The sequence below is a fragment of the Lipotes vexillifer genome, unplaced genomic scaffold (genome assembly GCF_000442215.2).
Source record: "Lipotes vexillifer unplaced genomic scaffold, Lipotes_vexillifer_v1.1 scaffold1347, whole genome shotgun sequence".
In the NCBI taxonomy this organism is placed as follows: Eukaryota; Metazoa; Chordata; class Mammalia; order Artiodactyla; family Lipotidae; genus Lipotes; species Lipotes vexillifer.
In genome coordinates, this window is record NW_006796201.1 from 1,136,526 (window position 1) to 1,152,981 (window position 16,456).

At 37.1% G+C, this 16,456-nt stretch overlaps 1 protein-coding gene and 1 non-coding gene across 3 annotated transcripts in view; one reads left to right on the forward strand and one right to left on the reverse strand.

Moving 5' to 3' along the window:
* Positions 1-16,456, reverse strand: part of CNOT1 (CCR4-NOT transcription complex subunit 1) — a 101,607-nt gene that overhangs the window by 28,397 nt on the left and 56,754 nt on the right. Inside the window, exons 14-22 of one of the 2 annotated variants that reach the window (XM_007468322.1) lie at positions 15,404-15,523; positions 14,531-14,653; positions 14,216-14,367; positions 6,945-7,095; positions 5,506-5,707; positions 4,443-4,574; positions 3,124-3,248; positions 2,597-2,883; positions 1,597-1,675 (exon numbers count right to left, since the gene is read on the reverse strand). In XM_007468322.1, the coding sequence (XP_007468384.1) occupies positions 1,597-1,675; positions 2,597-2,883; positions 3,124-3,248; positions 4,443-4,574; positions 5,506-5,707; positions 6,945-7,095; positions 14,216-14,367; positions 14,531-14,653; positions 15,404-15,523 (1,371 nt within the window). Of the gene's footprint in view, positions 1-1,596; positions 1,676-2,596; positions 2,884-3,123; positions 3,249-4,427; positions 4,575-5,505; positions 5,708-6,944; positions 7,096-14,215; positions 14,368-14,530; positions 14,654-15,403; positions 15,524-16,456 lie in introns of both variants that reach the window. The other variant, XM_007468321.1, reaches the window with a different exon arrangement.
* TRNAE-UUC (transfer RNA glutamic acid (anticodon UUC)) lies at positions 1,049-1,120 on the forward strand. The gene has a single exon. It is a non-coding gene; the product is annotated as a tRNA-Glu (tRNA).

The window sequence follows — 16,456 nt, forward strand, 5'->3', positions numbered from 1 at the left end:
GACATTTTCAAGGAAGGACAATCTGTGAATAAAGTACAGCCCTTTAAATTGACTATAGAAATATAAACAATGACCTCCCTTCTCTTCTCTGGGTACCCAATCTTGTTACAGTGGGAACTAGGATCACTGCTTTGTGTGATCACTTTCATACCACCTCCCTTGTTCTCTCTAGTCTTCCAAGGCCCATATTCCCAGTTCTCAATTCCAAAAACACTTGATTATAGTAAGCCTCTGACCTCCCATCCTAGCTTTTCAAACTCTGCTTTCCTGTCTAGTTTTCAGTGCTATAGTTTTGGCACAGTCCTCCACCCCCTCAAGAGGCATGAATACACTCCTGCCCCCCATGCTATGGTTTCCTAGGCTAAACCATCATAATGACCCTACCCTCCTACAAACAAACCCAGTGAGATGAGGTAGAAAGTGCTGGACTAAATTATAATAGAATTAAAAGTAGGTTCAAATTCTGATCCTTCTGATTTCTTAAAAATATGATCTTATAAAGCAGTTCATCTTTTATTTTAATAAAGTAAAATAAAGTTAATAGAGATTAATCAACTTTCTTTGTTCTCTATAAGCTGACTTATGACCAAAGGTAAGGCAAAAGTGTGAATGTTTAGTAATCACCTAAAATCAATCATTAAAGTAATAGTTTACAAATTTCAAGAATAATCACATAACGTGGCTTAAAATATATATTCTCTAGGTCCATTTCCTCAGGGACTGTCTCCTTTTTAACCTCAAAGGAATCTAAGCAGGTAGTTTAAGAAGGCTGTATTTTGGGCCTCCCTGGTGGCACAGTGGTTGGGAGTCCCCCTGCCGATGCAGGGGACACAGGTTTGTGCCCCGGTCCGGGAAGATCCCATGTGCCATAGAACAGCTGGGCCTGTGAGTCATGGCCGCTGAGCCTGCGCATCCGGAGCCTGTGCTCCGCAACGGGAGAGGCCACAACAGTGAGAGGCCCGCGTACCGCAAAAAAAAAAAAAAAAAGGCTGTTTTTTTTTTAAGAAACAGCTGGTCTGAAAGTTTTATATGAAACAGCTCTGGGAATTCCCTGGTGGTCCAGTGGTTAGGACTTGGTGCTTTCACTGCCATGGTCCTGGTTCAATCCATGGCTGGGGAACTAAGATTCTACAAGCTGCGTGGAGCAGCACACCCCCCGCCCAAAACCAAACAAACAAAAAAAACAAACCACCACCACCACCAAAACAACAAAAAGAAACAGCTCTGATTCATGTTAACATTTAAATCAGAGGGACAACTTTACTTATTTTCATCAAAGAGTCCCACTCCAAATCCTTTTTAGACTCAGGCAAGAAGGGATTCTTGGTAACAGCGAAAGATGTCTACCTCAATAGCATTATTAGGCAGGCTAAAAGAACTAGCAAAAGGCTTTTATTAAATCAAGCAAAACCCCTGCTTACAAAAGGTAACCCCAAATCTGTATTTTTTCATGATTAACCTGCAAAACAAGCAACAAATAATACATATACCTGTATCATGCCAATCATTAAGAAATCTTAATGCCATTGCCAGTAAATCCAAATTCAAATTAAAATAGATAAACCATCCAACTACGTAGGTACTGAAGACACTTACCTCCTGTAAATGATGTGGAAATTGCATAAAGTGACTAATAGAAGCCAAGTGCTGACAATACTGGGGATAGTCCTTCAATCTGCCAACAAAAACATTCATTCTTTACCACTTCATGTAAGAACAGAGGCAGCACAATTTAAAATTTTTCAAAAGCTAGTCTAGGCCATTTCCCCCCTTTCTCCCTTTGAAATACCTTATTTGAAGAGAACGCCAAAAGGAAGAACAAAGAAGTAAGGCGGTGGATATTTATGAACTTCACGCCTTTTACATCAAAAAACAGTTATCACTGATTGTTTTTTAAAGGTCTTATTCCACTTAGTATTAGATTACAATGAGCCACTAAAACTACTGTCTGGAAACGACTCCAAATGTTCATCAACAGGTGAATAGAAAAACAATTTGCTAATGAATCCACAGAATGGAATACTACTCAGCAGTAAAAAGAAACAGAGTACTGAAACATGCAGTAACATGGATAAATCTCAAAAGCATCATGCTATGTGCAAGTCAGATTCATACACATTGTGTATGATTCCATTTAAATAATACTCTGGAAAAACTAGACAAATCAGATCAGTGATTGCCAGGGGTCAGATGTGAGGGAAAGTTAACTACAAAGGGGGAATAAGAAAACTTCTTGGGGCTGACGAAAATATTCCGTATCTTGATTGTGGTGTTGGTGGCAGTGGTTATACAACTGTTAGAATTTGTCAAACTTCAAAGAGCTGTTCACCTGAAATACTGACTTTTATGTATATAAAGTATACCTCAATAAACAAACCAAAAAAATTGCTATTTCATTTTATACTTTTCCTACCACATGTTTGTCAATTATAACGAATTTAACTGTCTTCACTTCTTCCTCTTTTACTTCATACAGTCATTAAGATTAGTTAATATACATATAACGATAAGGCATGGCAAGAATTAGTTGAAAAGTAAGCTACTGTTTCTCCTTATATTAAAAAAGAGAAGCTTCACAGGAAACCTATCCACTCACCTATTTTTAAATCTATCTAGTGCAGCAATCCCAAAATAATACATTTTGGATCCAAAAGGCTTGCGTAAGGCTTCAAGAACATATCGTAGGGCCAAACCTAGTGCCATGTAAGTGACCAGTCCTTTTTCGATTATACCACCAAACAGGCAGGCTGTTATATGTAACTCTTTATCAGGGTACTGGGGGAAGAACCGATATTCTTCGAACAAGTTTCTTAGCATACAGTTAAATACTTCTCGTTCTCTCTTTATGGTAGAATCTTTAAACCTCTGTAGCATTTCTAATACCTGGAGAAATCAAGACAAAAATAATATACACATAAAGGAAACCATTATTAAGAGCATTCCTCAAATATTCTTTATTGTTAAGCAGAATATTTAAGAATAAACTGAGCTTGAGACAAATATTAAGGTTTCCAAAGATGCACAGACATATCAAAACACTTTGTGTTGGGATTTCACTTTGAAAAGGGCATTTATTTAAGATTTACCTAAACCATAAAGAATCAGATCGTCCTAGACACTCACCTCATCAACAGACATAGTTGGATGTGGTGGGTGATTATATATTCTCTGGAAATAGCTGTTTGCTTCATCATCTATCTCTTTACTAAAGTGCTGATTTGCCTCTGGCCACACCTGAGACAAGTCCGCTGTTAGAAACAGAAAAGCAACCAGTGGGCATTTAGGCTCTTCCTTCACTCCCCCACATAAAGCATCACTCCCCCACATAAAGCAGAGCCAGAGAGACCAATACAGTTTGAATTTTAAGGAATAAATAAAGTGAAGTGTTTTAAGTGGTCAAGTTTCAATATTCAAGTGCTCTAGGGACACAAAAGATTCTCACAAAACTGCCTTACAACCATAGTCCTACCCTAGTACTTTCTTCATAAGGATTTATCACACCATGAAAGTTCACTAGGTTCAAATTCATAATGCACTTACCCTCAATACAACCTGACTTGAGGTTAACAAATCTTTACTACTTTATTAAAAAAAAAAAAATCACCTTTTATATGTAAGAATTCTCAATGCATGTGCATGACACTTGATATAAACACAACGCATGCTACAAAACATAACATTCAGACAAGTCTTTCACACTAACATTTTCAAGTCACTGTCACTTGGTATACTTTCAAACCTTGTATGATGAATATTTAGTCCCAATGACAAGGATATTTATAAGCCAATGATACCTATGTATTTACAAAGAGGACGTCTCTGATTTTGAAACAACCTACTAAAGGAGATTAAAACTTAAAAAATTGGTTTTTGTAGCATCATATATATGGAAATAATTATGTGTACTATAAGGCTATATATATCATAAAGCTAATATATTAAAATAAACATTAAAGTAAATAAAATATAGTTATTTACTTTATAAACTACCAAGCTGAAACAGAAATCTGAAATTCTCCTGGCTGCTCCTGATTTGTTTTAAAAAAAAAAGGAAAGAAAAAAAAAACACTAAAAAATCTTTAGGATAAGTATAAGACTTACATACATAGACTTAAACTGCTGAAAGTCTTTTCTCTTTACTTCTTACTTTTAGGATAACACCTCAAAGGATGCTACCTCTTATTAACTGTCACCTTGTTCTGGCAATCCAGGATCAAAGGTGGAATGATACCCTAAATTTTTGTTTTAATAATTTAAATGTATGAATTTACTCCCACTGATCTAGGAGGCGTATCAACGGCCCTACTAACAATATATTAAGATAAGTCAATGTCTTTGTCCATATATTTCTAGGGACAACAAATTGGACATGCAAGTTTTATATGCATCAGTCACACTTCACAATCACAGACAACACTACCACTTACAAGGTTTCATCTTACTCTGCTGGAATGTAGGCTGGTTCAGTCCAGAGGTGCCCAGTTTCCTCTGCACAAAAGGATCGTTATTCACTGCAGGGAGTCCAAGAGCCCCAGTTCCTATACCAGTCAGGCTGCCTGTGCCAAGACCACCTACTAGAAAGAACGAAGGCAGCCAGAAGTTTTATCGTTACTCATATTCTTGACTTTATTCACATCAAAAAATATTTTTAATTAAAAACATATTCATTAAAAAATTAGGGTCTTTTGTTAACTCAGTGGTAACTAGTAACTAGAGTTATTACAACATTTCACTCCTTAAGTTTTAGTACTCTAAACTTTGGCAATAAAAGGTACAGATAGCTTAGGAGAAACATGTGGTTACTAGAGGGGGAAAAAATGTAACCTTTACTTCAACATTAAGTTAAAAGCCAAAATATGTGGGGCTTCCCTGGTGGCGCAGTGCTTGAGAGTCCACCTGCTGATGCAGGGGACACGGGTTCGTGCCCTGGTCTGGGAAGATCCCACATGCCGCGGAGCAGCTGGGCCCGTGAGCCATGGCCGCTGAGCCTGTGTCCGGAGCCTGTGCTCCGCAACGGGAGAGGCCATAACAGTGAGAGGCCCGCGTACCACAAAAAAAAAAAAAAAGCCAAAATATGTGGAAAAGTTTTAGGGATTTACTATCATTTCCAAGGTAGGTGCAAAAAGGCAGAACATATACCTGAATCTGGTGTGTGAAATATTCTACCTTTATTATACCAACCTTGAGTAATTCATAAAGCTATGAGTTCTGATCTAAGCCTAAGTTCTTCAGAATGTGGTTAACACACTTTTAATATTTATACTATCATCTGATAATACAATCCATACTGAATAATTCAACTAATTTTACAAGTGCAAGTATCCTCATTGCAATTTGACTAAATTAATGTAATGTTTTTCTCTTCCCAACTTTCGATATGAGCGCAATTTTTCACTATTTAGTTCAAGCAGCTTTCCTTTATCATAGTGACTCCAAAACACCTTATATACACTAAGGCACGATGAGGTTTACAAATAATCTGCACCCCTACCCACCAACCCTTACCTGGAAGCTGTGATGAAAGTCCTCCAATACCACTGAATGCAGTTGTCTGATTTGGGGTTGAAAGGGGTGGAAATGCTTTTGCTGGTGACTGTGGGGTACTGAATGCAGAACCCAAATTTGGAGGAAAGCCCTGCATACTCTGGGTGTGAGGGGCAGCTGAACCACCTATACTAAGAGATGCCATTCCAGCAAGAGGGTCAATCTAAAGAAAAACATTATAAAAACGTATTAAACATACTTCAAGCAAAGGCAGACAAACAACACAGGTAAAGCAATCTTTAGCAACAGCTCTTCAAATGCTTTATATAAAGTAAACTGCAAAACCACACACAATCTTGATGATGCTTAAATCCCCAAATCAAGAGTACCAGTCATTTTTCTTATTATATCATAGATGGACTAGGTTTAAAGAGTTAGCCCCTGCCAAAGAACCAGAGCCACAATATGAGGGCTATAAAACTTCAAGAATAACATTTCATATGAATTTCTCTGAAGCTGTACTACTAAACATTTAGTAGTGACATGGGGCAGTCCGTAAAATTTCCCATAAGCCCCTTTAAAAGAAATCTCTCAATGAAAGTTATTTAACTTTCAACACAATAAAAGCATTAGAAATTAGAAATCTAGTCAAAATAAATATATCTAGTCAAAATTTGAGAATCTTGGGGTTGGAGGAGATCAGCTCTGATTTAAAAAATAAATTAAAAAAATCAAAACAAAATAAAACCCCAGAACAAAAACAGAAACAAAACACAAGGTATACTATTCACCGAAAGATTTTACAAAATATCTAATAACTGCACTTCTAAGCTTCTTAGTTTGTGGCATTATTTCAGACCTTTGTGACTATAGAAAATAATACACAAAATGCCTTTTATTAAGTGGTCACTGAAGAATCACTAAATGCTCTCTTTTCTTAAAATAAACCCCAATCTGCCATTCAACGCAGCTGAAAATAGAAGCGGAATATGTTGCTCCCAGAGAGAAGGGGGTGGTTGGTGTCAGGGAGTAACTTAAATGTACCTTGTTTTTAAAAGAGCAGTTCAGTTGAGAGCTGAAGAGCCCCAGTTATAACAAGTCCTTATGCTCTAGCACTGTTGCTTGGCCCGTGAAGCTACAAACAAGACACATCAGGTTCAAAGGCAGTGCTTATTTCTCAAGTCTAAGTTATTCTTATTTTAAAAAGAAGGCCTAAATAAGTTGTTTTGTATCTTTCCTCTCATAGTCATGTTCTTTCTACTTAATGATTAAAATCTGTTCTCAACCACAATGCCTATTTACGGATCTCCTTTAAGTGGATACTAGACATGCAGTTATCTAAAATATAATAAATTCAGACAAAAATTTCCTTTGAGTAGATTATTAATGATGATGTATAAGTTTATTCTATTCCAAGTCTATGAACAAATGGAGATGTACCAAGTGTAGTGTTCATTTACCTGAACAGGAGAAATGGCATCTAAGCTGCTAGCACTAGGAGGGCGTCCTTTTGGCATAACTCCAGGTGGTGGCTGTCTGGCCTTGTTCATAACATTACTGCAGTTGGCTACCATGGTGAGGATGGTTTCTGATAACTCCTGAGAAACACTCCTTAAGAGAAATGAAAAGTGAAAAACATCACTTATTATTCTCTAGAACACCTAAATAAACAAATCTAGGTTTCTAATAAAGAAAACTTGCTAGAACCTATGGCCAAATTTCCACCATATTCCATGTTTTTGCACCTGTCATTAATCACGAGGATTTTCTGAGCACTGGCTTTCTCTTGAAAATATTTTTTACACCTCTGAAATTAAGCCTTGTGTACAGTGTTGCCTGTGTATTTTGAAATACTACTCTGTAAGAAACATTCCATATCCTCAACTACTTCATCAAAAATTATGCCCAAATCTGGACATATCAAAGTAAACAGGTAAGCAATTTTTAGACTAGGTTCTCATAGTCAAAAATAAGACTTTTATTTAAGTATAGATAAAAATGCCATATACATAGCCAGTAACTATATTTGGCAAGCACATACAGAATTGACTGACTTCTAAAATGTCAAATAGGATGCGCGGGTTCGATCCTTGGTCGGAGAACTAAGATCCTCCATGCTGTGCGGCGTGGCCAACAAAAACAGCACTACATCAAAATCTACAATTTTTTTATTTTTGCCAACATGAAAAACATGAGTGGTTCAAATACGGACTAGAGGGAGGGGGCAATGTAGGGGCAGGGGATTAAGAGGTACAAACTATTATGTATAAAATAAGCTACAAGGTTATATTGTACAATACAAGAAATACAGCCAGGATTTTATAATAACCATAAATGAAGTATAACCTTTAAAAATTATGAATTAGTACACCTGTGACATATAATATTGTAAATCAAGGATATTCAATAAAAATAAAAAATATGGGCTGCAAATGAAAATGAACAATGAGTTATTTTTACATCCACTGAAGCAAGGGAGAAAAATATTACAGACCATGGAAAAGAAGATAGATGTCAACTCCTAAAGGTGGGGACCTACTTATTTTAGTTAGTAATAAGTAGTAAAACCATTAATTTCCAAAAGGTATTTCAAATAGAAGAACATGAGTAGCTGTCTCTAGCCTCTATGTATCTGGGTTAAAAATACCCACCTCCCCTGCAATTAAAACTTCATGTTAAAAAAACTTCATGGGGATAGCCATATTTCAACTTTCAGATAAGCTACAAGACAATGGGGAAATAGACCAACTGCCTCTGGTTATACTAAAAGGAGAACTTGCTATAGAGAAAACTTTTGTACCTAACAAAATTACACATGCATTTCCCTTTAATGTAACAATTACTTCTGGTGGGCCCAAATATACACTGGCAAAAATGATGGATGCAAAATGCTATTCGTTGCACCATTATTTGTGACAGAGTGGAATAAACAATTATCTACCAATGGATACTGATTTACTAAGGCACAAAACATCTATTCAGTGGAGTACAACAGATTAATTACAATGAATAAGGAAACTATAATTTCATGGCATGGACTCCGGGATATATGATCAAATGAAAGAAGCATAGTGCAAAAAGTATATAATATACTACCTTTTCTACCGGAAAGAGGAAAATATATACTTTTCTAACACAGAGATAACCCATAAAAAAAAAAAATGGTTAACTACAGGCAAAGAAAAGAACAAGGTGTTAAAGTTCAGTGGGTTTAACAGTGTTAAAGTTAGTGTTAAAGATGTCCCTAAACATGCACACAGAATCACAGGGTAAAGAATAGCTTATTGATTCCAGAGTTTAAGAAAATCTCCAATCTCAGCTGAACACAAGGCTTACCCAAACAGAGATTTCAGCGACCAAAGATGACAAAGAATACAGACATTACTGAATTCGTTCAGAAAAGAGCAGTAACAAAATAAAAAACGCTTGTGTGGGGGTAAAATCTGATCTCAAGAATTGCCACATTATTTAAACTTTCCAATTTTTGACCACAAATTGTAAGACATGCAACACACGCACACACGCATACACACGCGCACACACACACACACAAAGAAGGCATGGCCCATACGTAGGGAAAAAATGCTATCAAGAGAAACTGTCCCTCAGGAAGAACGGATGGACTTAACCAGACAAAGACTTTAAATCAGCTATTTTAACTATGTTCAAAGAAAAAAAAAGTCAAAAGAAGTGCAGGGCCATTTCTCCACCTGTCTGGAAGGACACTGTTGTTGAGCTGTCAAGGAGAAAAACTACCATGGCTTCCAGTTCTTTGACAAAACCTCAGATGTGTGGCCTTCTGGCCATGCATCTGTGATTTCATATTGCTGGAGCATTCATTATCTTCTTGGGAGTTGCAGCTTTCAATAAGTTTGCTGTGGCTGAACCAAGAAAGAAGGCCTATGCAGACTTCTATAGAAATTATGATTCCATACAAGATTTTGAGGAGATGAGGAAGACTGGTATCTTTCAGAGTGTGAAGTGATTTTGGAATATGAAGAATTTCTTTGGGTTGAGTTCCACGGAAGTTTGTCACTTACCTGTGTTCCTGAACTATGAACTACTAATATCTGGGCTAAGGAATAGCTTCTCTTGATAAATAAACGATTAACAAAAACAACAAACAAAGAACTAAAGGAAGTTTGAAAAAGATGTCTCATAAAACAGAGTGTATCAATACAAATTTAAAAAGTAAAATAACTGAAATAAGAACTTCACTACAGGTTCCCAAAAGCAGATTCAAGCACGTAAAAAGCATCCAAGAACTTGAATATAGTCCAATAAAGACTGAAAAACTGAAAGGGAAAAAAATAAACACAGACTGAGACATGTGCAACACTACCAAAGGTACCAACAAAACATGAGAGGAGAAAGAAAGGGGTAGAAAGAGTATTTGTTGATAAAATGGCTGAAAACTTTCCGAATTTGATGAAAATTAATTTACACATCCAAGAAGCTCAACGAATTCCAAGTAATATAAGCTCAAGGAAATCCATGCCTAGAAACAACATAATCAAGCTGTTGAAAGAAATAAATCTCAGCAGTAGCAAGAGGGGCAACTTATATACAAGGGAGCCTTGAAAAAAATTAATAGCTATGGAAGCCAGAAAGTAGTGGGATGGCATATTCAAAGTGTTGAAGAACAAGTAATGTCAATCAGAAATCCTTTATTTGACAAAACTATCCTTCAAATATAAAGGAAAAATTAAGATATTCTCAGATAAACAAAAGCTGAGGTAATTTGTTGTTAACAGACCTGCCCTAATAGGAAATAACAGAGTGACTTTCCTGGTGGCACAGTGGTTAAGACTTCGCCGCGCTACCAATGCAGGGGGCCTGGGTTCGATCCCTGGTCAGGGAACTAGATCCCACATGCATGCCGCAACTAAGAGTTTGCATGCCACAACTAAGGAGACCACGAGCCGCAACTAATACCCAGCACAACCAAATAAATAAATAAATACTTTTTTAAAAAGGGGAAAGAAATAATAGAAACCCTTTGGGCTGAAATGAAGACAATATACAGTAACTTGAATCTGTATGAAAAAACAGAGCACCCGTAAAGGGACATAGGTAAATATAAAACACATTATGACTATATTTTTCGCTTATATATAATATTTTTATTTCCTACTTGGCTTGAAGGACAATTATTACATTAAACAATAACATCAAATCTTTTGATGGGCACACAACGTTTAAAGATACTATTTGACAATAGCAGCACTTTGTTTTTTTGGGTTTTTTTTGCGGTACGCAGGCCCCTCACCGCTGCGGCCTCTCCTGCCGTGGAGCACAGGCTCCAGACGGGGCAGGCCCAGCGGCCATGGCTCACAGGCCCAGCCGCTCCGCGGCACGTGGGACCCCACCGAACCGGGGCACGAACCCGCGTCTCCTGCATCGGCAGGCGGACTCCCAACCACTGCGCCACCAGGGAAGCCCAATAGCAGCACTTTGAAGGAGGAAAGGAACAGAACCGATTAGAGGAAATTTTTGCATCTTACTGAAATTCAGTTGGTGTTAATTGGAACTACATTGTTTTGAGTTAAAAATGTTAATTTTAATACCCAAAGGGAAAAAAAAACTCAAAAACATGTCAAAGTTAACAGCAAGGAAATTAAGATGATACACTAGAAAGATCTATTTAATACTAAAGAAGGGGACTTCCCTGGTGGTCCAGTGGTTAAGAATCCACCTGCCAATGCAGGGGCACATGGGTTCGATCCCTGGTCCGGGAAGATTGTACATGCTGCAGAGCAACTAAGCCCGTGAGCCACAACTACTGAGCCTGCGCTCTAGAGCCCGCGAGCCACAACTACTGAGCCCACACGCCACAACTACCAAAGCCTGCGTGCCTAGAGCCCAAGCTCCTCAACAAGAGAAGCCACTGCAATGAGAAGCCCACGCACCACAACGAAGAGCAGTCCCCATTCACCGCAACTAGAGAAAGCCCGCACGCAGCAACGAAGATCCAATGCAGCCAAAAATAAATAAATAAATTAATTAATTAAAGACAAAACAAAACCAAAAAAACACTAAAGGAGGCAGTAATGGAGGAATGGAGATGCAAAACAGACATACGACATATAGAAAACCTAAGCAAAAGAGCATGGGTAAATCCTACCCATTTGCCAATCCTACCCAATCACTGCCATTTGGCAGTAATTATGCCAAATGTAAATAAATTAAATACTCCAATTAAAAGGCAGAAATGGTCAGAATGGATTTTTAAAAAAATAATCCAATTATATGCTGTCTAAAGGAGACACTTTAGATTTTTAAAAAACACATATAACTTGAAAGTAAAAAATGAAAAAAGGTATGCCTTGCAAACCTTAACCAAGAAAACTACAATGACTATACTAATTTCAGACAAGATCGCCTTTAAGAAAAAAATTAATAGACAGAGATACTTTATAAAAATAAAAAGGCCAATCCAACAGAAAGACATACATACTTAAAAACAGAGTCCCAAAACATATGAAGGGAGAATTAAAGGGAGAAATAGATAATTCAAAAATATAGCTGGAGGGCTTCCCTGGTGGCGCAGTGGCTGAGAGTCCGCCTGCCGATGCAGGGGACATGGGTTCGTGCCCTGGTCTGGGAAGATCCCACATGCCGCGGAGCGGCTGGGCCCGTGAGCCATGGCCGCTGAGCCTGTGCGTCCGGAGCCTGTGCTCCGCAACGGGAGAGGCCACAACAGTGAGAGGCCCGCGTACCGCCAAATATATATATATATATATATATATATGGCTGGAGGCTTCTATACCCCACTTTCAGTAATGTGTAGAGTCAACAGTATTATAAACTTTGTTCAAAGTTGCTGAGAGCCTAGATCTTAATTGTTCTCACCACAAAACATAAATGATAATTATATAACATGACAGAGATGTTAGCATAAAAAAGCCTAACCTTCCAATTAATAAAATTGTTAAAAGCTCAAACTAAACCCAAAATAAGCAGAAGAAAGGAAATAAAGTTTAGAGCTGCAATAAACTAAATGGATGACTTGAATTACTAAAACCAGAAATTGAAAGAGAGGACATTACTACCAACATTACAGAACCAAGAAAGATTATGGGGTATCGTATAAAACAATTGTATGCTAACAAATTAGATAAGCTAGATGAAATAGACAAATTCCTAGAAAGACACAAACTACTGAATCTAACTCCAGAAGAAACAGAAAATCTCAACACAGCAATAACAAGTAGAGATACTGAATTAGTAAACAACATCTACCCACAAGAAAAAGCCCAACACCAGAGGGATTCACTGAATTCTATGGAACATTTAAAGAATTAACACCAAACCTCCTCACAAAAATTAGAAGACTGGACACTTATCAACTCATTATATGAGGCCAATATTATCCTGATACCAAAACCAAAGACAACACAAGAAAACTACAGAACAATATCCCTTAGGAATACAGACACAAAAATGCTCACCAAATACTAGCAAACTGAATTCAGCAGCATATAAAAAGGAAGTGTATACAAAGACCAAGTGAGATTTATCCCAGGAAGGCAAGGTTTTTTAACATCCAAAAATCAATTAACATAACATACCACACCAACAGAATAAAAAACAAAAACCACATGATCATCTCAATAGATGCAGACAGAAACATTTGAAAAAATGCTTTAATGAAAAAACACCAAACAGGGACTTCCCTGGCAGTCCAGTGGTTAAGACTCTGAACTTCCACTGCAGGGGGCATAGGTTCCATCCCTGGGTCAGGGATCTAGGATCCCGTGTGCCTTGAGGCGCAACCAAAGCCAAACCAAACCCAACCCATCACTCACACACACACACACACACACCCCAAACTAACTAGGAAACCCCCCTCAATGTGAAATATAACTATAAAAAACCCACAGCTAACATCATAGTTAATTCTGAAACACTGGATACTTTTCTCCTAAATCAGGAACAAGATAAGGCTGTCTGCTCTCACCACTTCTATCCAACTTTAGACTGGAGGTTCATGACTTGTACAAAATACCTATCAATAAGCATAACAAAAGAAGTGCAAACATCACTGAAAGAAATCAGAGCCCTAAAGAAATAGGTAAATATCTCAGATTCATGAAATGGAAGTCTTAATACTGTTAAAATGGCACTATCTCCCCAAATGATCTAAAGATTCTACATAATCCTTATCAAAATCTCATTGGGCTATGTAATTTATTTGCAGAAATTGACAAGATGACCCTAAAATTCTTATGAAAATTCAAGGGACGCAGAATGACCAAAACAATCTTGAAAAAGTAGAGCAAAGTTGGAGAACTCACACTTCCCAATTTTAAAAGTTACTAAAAAGCGACAGTAATCAAGACAGTGTGGTACTGGCCTAAGGATAGACAAGATCAATGGAATAGAACTAAGAGCCCCAAAATAAACTCATATATTATGTGTAACTGATCTTTTAGAAGACAATTCCACAGGGACAAACCAGTCTCTTCAACAAACAGTGTTAGGACAAATGAATATTCACATGCAAAACTATGCATTTGGGACCCTGTCTCACACCACATACAAAAAAATTAACTCAAACAGATCTCATACATATTTTATGTAGTATATATAGTACTTTGGACTTAAAAACCACTGGATTACCTTAGATGTTGTCACTTTTAATCATTCAACCCCTTTTCCTCAAATCAACAATTATCCATTCAATCCAATTCCAATATTAAACAGTCATTTTCAAGCATGCTATTCTTACCCTGCACAAGCTTGTAAACAGGCCAACATTGTCGCCAGAGTTTCTGGAGGAAGTTGAGCACTTTTGGGCTGATCTTTCTCTGGTGCAAGTCCACCCAAAATAGAAGGACACCGTCTCTTTAAAAAAGTCATACAAGCCTGGATAAAAGGCTCCTGGAAAAGAGAAAGTCTCTCTGTATTTGAAATTCATCATTAATTGCTTTCAGATAAGACTAAGCACTATGACTAAAATCCAGAATAACATCTTCATTGCCACTTTCTTAAGCTATCTTGACCATCAAAAATTAAAAGTAGTAATAAACAGACAAATCCTTACTCCATGCTCTCGAATTTTATCTGTGAGCCACTTGTCAAGTTTGAGGTATTCACGACGTGAAGCAAGTGCAGCAAGGTCAATAACAAAGGCAAATGGAGTACCATTTAGCAGCATTGACAAGGCCTAAAGAAAAAGGATATTAGAAACTACGAGTCAAGCAACTGAGTGACTTTTCTGTCCTATTTTCTGTTTCCAGTTTTTATTTTCACAAACAAGTCTAAATAAAACATACTGCTAATATTTTCTTAGTCATAATTTTTTAAACAGCTTAGTAGAAATCAATGGCAACACATGTCCCTACTTAAAATAAGATCACATTTCAAAGACAAACATATGACTTTACCTTCAAAATAAACTTTACCCTGTGTTTTTTCAAATAATTTAACCTAAAGCAAAGCAAAACACAAAAGCGTGAAAAATTATCCTTACCCATTTTTAAAAATCTAAACTCAGGCTTACTCTAACCTAAGTACAACACCACTACCAGTGATCAAAGACATCAAGAATCAGACTATTTATCAAAAGACTCTGTTAATGCTAATGAAATCTGCAAAAGGGTTGAAAGCCAACCTGTTTCTCCAAAAACTGTATCTCACAGATTACATCTGAGGTCAATTATCACTTGCTTTAAAACAGCTTTACAAATATCACAGAAGACCAAACAAAATTCAGTGAAATGTAAATGAAAACATTTTTACATTTCTAAAACCACTCTTCTTCCAATCTCTTTCTACAAGGAAAAATTCTAAATCTCAGCCATTCTAGCTAAGAGTTAGTTACATGTGAAATATTCCTAAAGCACCTATGTTACATAAAAATGTTATTTTTTATCATTAATAAATAAAAAACGTTAATCTGTCCCTCCAAGCTCACCTTCAAGTCCTGGGCCACATCAAGTATTCGAGACAATTTGGCCTGGTCATACTGCTCCCCTCGCATGTACCATTCTGCCATTGCATGCATGATAAGTTGGCGGATTGAGGGAGACTGTCCCTAAGAAAAGAAAAAGGAGGGTTAAATAGCAATACTACTGAGCATTTTGATAGGCTGTTGCAAATGCTATTGCAAATGCTGATTTTACTTGTATTTATGTAAAACTGAGGTGTATCAGTGCAGACAACAAAGCTCAAGCCTCAAGCATTGATTACAGTGACTTTTTTGGGGGGGAAAGCAGTTTTTTCCATATTTCCCAAATGAAGCCTACCCCAAGACCCTGGGGTCATGTAGTCACATACAACAAATTTATTTGTCCTACAGAAGTGTGCCTATACATTTTCAAAGCCGAAGTATGATGAGAATATGAGGATGCATCAAGTTTATATGATCCCTTAAATTAAATCACAAATCACTGACCTATAAAAACAAAACAGTTTAAGGTAATCATCTCTCATGCTGCACAAGGTAGTGTTTTACCAGTATTTCTGGGACTAGAGTTTGTACATTCTAAATCTAGCTATTTTCACAAATGATCATGCTCATTTTTTGTAATTATTCAATTTCTTTTTTTAGTGGAAAACGGCCTGTCTTTGAAGACTGATCTAAAGGTGTGCAGTTGAATGGTAATTTAGTAAATGTTTCTCACAGAAGCAACAGCAAGGCAATTACTATCACTGTCTAAATCACTTTCCAGTAACTGTCTTAGACTGACAGAAAGTCCTAGCGAAACAAGTATCTAACCAGGAATGGAGATACAAGTCCTTCCACTCTGCCCTTTCCACCTCACAGATGTGGTGAGAAAAGCCTAAGAATGTCGGGGCTACAAACTTTTGGTTAAATGTCTGATAAACGTTACTGTCTGTCATGTGATTTGAGTCTCTAGAAATGGAGTTGGTCTGACTAAAAGGCATGCAACCAAGGCTAATGTTTTTCATTTATAAAGTCTTATCTGAATTTTTAAAAGCACTTGTTTATAACAAGCTACAGCAG